The 6,516-nt window shown below is 37.9% G+C and overlaps 1 protein-coding gene across 1 annotated transcript in view; it reads right to left on the bottom strand.

The window, feature by feature from the left end:
* The window catches only part of LAMA1 (laminin, alpha 1), a 217,941-nt gene that overhangs the window by 134,789 nt on the left and 76,636 nt on the right, over positions 1-6,516 (bottom strand). Inside the window, exons 4-6 of the mRNA XM_006868714.1 lie at positions 4,867-5,109; positions 3,777-3,956; positions 1,915-2,004 (exon numbers count right to left, since the gene is read on the bottom strand). Coding sequence (XP_006868776.1) covers positions 1,915-2,004; positions 3,777-3,956; positions 4,867-5,109 — 513 coding nt within the window. The remainder of the gene's footprint in view (positions 1-1,914; positions 2,005-3,776; positions 3,957-4,866; positions 5,110-6,516) is intronic.

Raw genomic sequence — 6,516 nt, 5'->3', positions numbered from 1 at the left:
GCCTGCTAGCAATGAAAAGATGGGCTGAGTTCAATCACATTCCATAAACTCCCGTTGACCTGGAGATGAGAGACAGAAGAGGAAGGGCTGGTTGGTCTGAAGTGTGGTGAAACCTGGGGATTCCTGAGCCCATTGACAAGGACATAGCCATGGAGGGCTGATATGAAGTGAGGGAAGATGCACAAACTTGTGGATAGTACCCATTTGACCTAGCCTAAATGACTTGATAATTAGAACATGACTAGAGGAAGATAAAAAACAAATTTTGATCAAGGAAACGAGTGTACATTGCTACAATTTGATGAAATTGACCTATACTATGGATGTAGTAGCTCAAAATACCAGCTGAGAGGGAAGGAGTCTTCACATCAATGATCAATCCTATCCCCTCTGTATACAGGTTAGATAGGGATGGGTAACTTAGACATTGGCTACCTAAAATGAGGGGTGATAAAGGCACGAAGTGACTGGCTTACAAATTTTCAAGAGGAAGTTTAGTTTAAGAGTGTGTGAGGGAAGATAGGGTCCCCACTGAGTAGTTTCCATCTTGTCTAGATGGGTCTGGTGAAAAGAGATGGGGATAAGATTCTTATGATTCAATAGTGAGTAATTGTTATCATGACTAAGTGCGACTCTTACCACTGTAAAGGTAGAAGTATTGTAACAAAAACATGGGAGTAGTTAATCTTACAGTCTAGAAACAGAGGACCCTAGGACCATAAAGAGAGAAGAGCACAAGCGGAATGTGAAACCTTATCCAGAGATGGAGGCAGAGATAAGGACTTGGAGAGAAGGAGCAGCTGAGGATTCTGGAAAGACAGGGTGCTGATGGCCAGGAGGCAGGTTTGCAGAATGTGCCCTTTGGTTGTTTAAATTATTATATATTCCTGAGTGTTTTGGTGTACAACCCCCCGACACCCAAAAAATAAAAAACACAAAGGGAATGGAAGCAAATACTGTTGAATGATGATGCACGGAGGAGATTGTAATCATTGCAATGAAATGATGGTGTAAAGCCAATGTTCTACCATGTAAACTATCACTTAGTTCACAATAAAAACTTAACAACAACAACAAAAACTTAGCCTGCTATATTTGGTCAAACATTTAATTAACTCCTCTAATGTGATAGCTGGAATTATGGTTGCCTTGGCAGGGCCAGACCAAATGATTTATCGGGCCTTGTAGTGTCCGTGGACTGGACATGCCTCATCTCTGCTGGCCTATCTAGAGTCTATCTAGAGTTGTAATCGACTCAATGGCAGTGTGTTATCTTGATTTAATAACATAAAAATGGAAGAAGGAAAAAGTGAAAGGAAGAAAATACTCCTTTTAAAGAAATCTAAATATAGTTTATAACCGAATGTTATTGTTTTTGTTTTTGTTTTTTTTTGCTTATCTTTTAGAGAAGTCCTGGTGGCACTGTGGGTTAAGCATTGGGTTGCTAACTCTAAGGTCAGCAGTTTAATCCCACCAGTCACTCTGCAGGAAAATGTTGAGGTGGTCTTCTATAAAGATTTACAATCTCAGAAACCCTATACAGGGTTGCTACGAGTCAGAATTAACTTTATGGCAATGGGTTTGACTTTTTTATTGTTTGGTTTTTTTGGTCTGAGAGAGAGAAGAGTTCCAAAATTCATGTTGTTGCTATGCACCATACAGTCAGTTCTGACTCGGCAACCCAAAATTCATAGTAAAAATTTAATTAGAAATCATATATCCTCAAAACAAAGCAAAACACAATTTATAAAAAATGATAACTAGTTCAACTATTTGAAAATCTTTTTCTGCATCATGATTTTAGACTTTTCAACATTTTCCCTGAATAAAATTTTTTTAAAAAAAGAAAAATGGAAACATTACAGGCAAGCTTCTACTTTGAGCTTTAGCAAAATGTGAAAGACTATAACTCACCTTTGTAGTTTCATCCCATGGACAGCTACTAGCGTGGCCATAGCAAATACACATTCCTCCAATGGAAATGTCTTTTATTGAATAGTAATACTTAGGAAAAAGAAAATTACAAAGAAAACATCAAACCTCTCATATTTCAGTGAAAGGAAAATGTTGACACTCTCATAAATATCTCAGGTGGTTTAAGAGTTCATATTGGTCATTTAAAATATAATTAGACATATATTTTACATTATATTTAATGCACAATAAATCCTTGTGTTTGATTAAAATAAACAATGCTTAAATTTGCTCAAAAACTGAAACGAAAGGATTCTAAGAGAATTCCCTAAATGGCTGCTTCTTAGGCCAAGACAGTCATCTTCAAAGCCCATGTTACTGAAAATATTAACAAAATATTGGCCAAATAAACACAGCAATATATAAAAGGGATTGACAGACTGGTTCTAACATTTAATAATATACATGAAACCTAGAATAGTCAAAACAATCTTGAAAAACAAAAACAAAATAATTTAAAGGACTATAGCCCCTACCCCAAGAGTTACTATAAAGCCAAAGTAAGGAATAAAATTTAGTATTTGTCTAAAGAAAGGCAAGTCGATCCATGAGACAGTACAGAGTTCAGAAACAGATCCACAACAATAAAGTCAAATAATTTCAACAAGAGTACCAAAACAATTTCATGAGGAAAAGCATTTTCAACAAATGGTGCTGTAATGGTTGCTTATATGAAGTAAGAAGGGAGCAAATCTTGACCTTCAAACCTAAAAGTTAATTTGAAATGGGTCATAGATATAAAAACGAAAACTAGAAAGCACTAGAAGAAAACATGGGAGATTATCTTTGTGAAATTGGGATTCCAAAAATTGCTCGGACAGGTCACAGCCAGCATTACCCATGAAAGGAAAACTGATCAACTATACTTCTCAAAATTAAAACCTCTGATCATTGAAAGTCAGAGTTAAGAAAAAGAACAAGCAGGCCCCAACGATGAGATGATACTCAAAAAGTTCATGGAAACATTCCATTATCTTTCCAGTACAATTCTCCATGAATTCTTGAAACCCCCTTGTATATGACCAAGGACTAATAGACAAAATAAACCTTTTATAGTTCAGGAGACAGATAACACAATTTAAAAATAGACAAAAAATTGATTAGATACTAAAAGCACATGTCAAAAGTCATTAGGGAAATATAAAATAATATAAGGAGATACCACTACACACACATTTGGAATGGCAGATTTTAAAATGTCTGACAGTATCAAGTAGTTGAAAGCATGTATTGTAATCAGAATGCTCACACATTGCTGGGCTGATTGTAAAATTGTGCAGCTACTTTTGAAAAGGATTAGCAAAATTAAAAACACGGGTACCTTAAAATCCAGAATTTCACTTCTATATTATAAAAGGGATATGAAAATGTTTGCCTATAAAGCCTTGTATACGTAAGTGTACACTTAAAATCTATACATTTCCTGAACATAAATTTTATGTCAAATATTAACATTTTCCTTTAAGGGAGGAAAAGAAAACTCCTCGTTTTCTGCTAGTCTGATGAAGAAACAAACTAGAATATGAGGAACCATGGTCACTACATTCACTACATGATGACCATGGTCACTACATTCACTACATGATGGCATCCTGGGAAAAGGGAGGAGATGACCAGAGAACATGATGCAAGTTCCATCATCTAGTTTAGAAATGGCTTTTCCAATAAACCACAAATGATGATCTTCACTATGATAATGTTGTAATAGCAAGGAGGAAAAGAGCCAGCCAGAAATAAAAGCTTATTTACCTAAAATAAAATACAGTTTTCACTCTTGTCAGAAGACCTGCCATATTACTTACTCGACGTGTAACAATAGGATCAAGATCTTTAGGCTCCCGATGGCTAAGGGTCATGAGATCTGCATTAAGGGTTCTAATGCGCTGTAAGCGAAGACGTATATATCGGGCAGAAGTAAATTCCAACAACTTGGGTGAAAGGTCATCAGCACTTGGTCTGCCATTAATTAGTGATGTATGAATCTGAAGAGAAAGACATCAAAATAAACACATTTCAGTTCTAAGCAGGTAAAAAAATATAGTCTTAGTTGTTTAACTTTGAGACATCATCTTTATGAAGATACTACCTAAAAGCAAGACAGAACTATATTCTTATAGAAATCTCTAACTTGTGAACTCTTTGTGAACAGTCAAGATCACAACACAGCTTCAGTCTATTGAAGTTATGCACACTTGTGTCTTGGGGACTACCTTTTAACAGACCCACTTCCTCCAGCGGGGTGAGGCTATTGTAATATTATCATTATGTCATGACTTTTCTGAGCCAAATCCTAAAAAGTGTCTCTGCTCTTTTAATCAGTCTCTGCTCTTGAAATAATGCCAGAGTTCACTGCAGAGTTCCCGCTGTGATGACCACTTCAGAGAGTTTTTGTACTTTTATTTCATCAAGGCATGTGGTACTAAAGAATGGATTGTTTTCATTGCACTCTGACATTAACAGAGTGTGAACAACATGGCTACATTGAGCATTGAAATGGAACACTTCATAAGCCATCTCCCAGTCCCAACACCACCAAAGAGAAGAGCTTCATGGAGAAAACTGGAAATGCTATCTTTTAGAGGGATTTTAAGTCTTTATTTAATATTTCAACAAAAGAGAAAGTCTGAAGGAGAACCTCTTGGAGTTCAGGAAACACAGTTGGGTGAAGACTGAGGTGCCTCCTCAAAGGAAAGAAGTCAAGTAGGTAAATTGTACTGGTTGTAAAATTAATCAATAGCTACCATTCAATGATACATTAAAAATAGATAATTATAGCAAAGATCATTAAAATCTATATTGAGAGAGCTCTGTTTTCAGTGGTTCATGATAGCTATGTTAACATGGGGTGAGGGCTTTGGATAGAAAAACGACCTCACCAAGTGGGCACCTTACCTCTCCATGCTCAAGGGGCACAAGCCTAGAGTAATACGAGGTGCAGATCACTTCATCATCTGCCCTGTATGTGGGTGGGCCCCGTCTTGGAGTTATATTGTAACGAGTCAAACACTCTAAATCGCTGACTGCATAGTACTGCCACGGCGTGAACTTGGTACCATCCAGAGAGCGCTCCAAAATCCAGTTTCCAGGTCGAGGGGCATTTGCAGCTTTGATGATGACGTATGCAACTTGAAAGACCTGCAACAAAGACACTAGAACATCTCAATCAAGAATCAACAGCAACTGAGGAGATGGCAAGTTAGTGGACTAGGCAGAAACTCCACACAGACTCTTGTAACAATGATAAGGAAAACTAGAGGAAACAGATGTGGATGATATTCCTGGAACCCTGAGCTTCAAATGAAGGGATAGAGAAGTGGGCTGAATGCTTACTAGGAGAAAAACTTGACCGGCGTTGGCAAAAAAAGGGGGCCGGCTTGTTGCCTTTTGGCGGCCACCCGGTTTTGTTGCACCCTTTTTAAATTTTTTGGGCGGTTTCAAGGAAAGGGCGTTTTTTTGTTTTTCCGGAACCTTTTCGTTGTTTCTTGAGGTTAAAGTTCCATTTTTTTTTTTTTTTCCATACTCCCTTGGTGACCAGATGTCTCGTGGTCAACATCCCCCATCTACAAAGATTCCATTCTTTGGGTGGTCGGAGCCATCTAGAGGTGAGTGACATAGTTTGGAGTCCCATAAAAGGGAGTAGGGAGCTATCTGCACCAACCCCAGTACATGGATTCAGGTGATCCCTGCTCCAACTCTGCAGAGCCGGCCCTGGCCAGCCCTGGACTAGCCCCTTATAGACCTCACCAGTCGCTCTTGGAAACCCTATACGGGTCGCTAGGAGTTGGAATTGACTTGACGGCACTTAACAACAACAACAATGCAAGGACAGTTCAAGATTAGAAAAACAAGCAACATAATCCAGCACATAAATAAAATGAAGGAAAAGAACCACATGATCATATCACATTCATAGGTGCGTTTTCAGCAAAGGTAAATACCCATGAACAAATATCCACCTTCAAACCCTCATATATTGTGGGAATACTGTTCAACCTCTATATCTGTCCATGTGTCTACTCACAGTACACTGTTGTTGCAGGGGTCTGTGTATTTATCAGTATTTACGTCTATCCCCATGAACTCCTTTATATCTCCCTGTATTTTCACTTGTCTTCATCATTCTTCTGCCAACCTCCCTGTTCTTGTATATTGACCTCCCCATCACCTGAATTAACATGAGTCTGTCCAACAGCCAGTGAATTATTCCCCCTTCTCTCCCAACCCTGGTAACCCTCAAATAATGTTTAGCTTGAAAATATTTTCTGAGTTTTTACTATAGTGGTCTCATACAATATTTGTCCTTATTTGATTCACTAATTTCACTCAGCATAATGTTCTCCAGGTTCATCCATGATATGAGGTGTTTCGCAGATTCATCGTTGTCCATCAGTATTTCATAGTGTTCCACTGTGGGCATGTACCAAAATTTATTTATCCATTCTTCCATTGACAGGCATTTAGGCTGGCTCCAACTTTTTGCTATTGTGAATAGTGCTGCTATGAACATTGGTGTGCATATATTTACTCATGTCTTGACTCTTA

This window comes from Chrysochloris asiatica, unplaced genomic scaffold (assembly GCF_000296735.1).
Source record: "Chrysochloris asiatica unplaced genomic scaffold, ChrAsi1.0 scaffold00122, whole genome shotgun sequence".
NCBI lineage: Eukaryota > Metazoa > Chordata > Mammalia > Afrosoricida > Chrysochloridae > Chrysochloris > Chrysochloris asiatica.
Note: the sequence above shows the minus strand (reverse complement) of the source record. Positions and strands in the feature narration are given on the sequence as shown.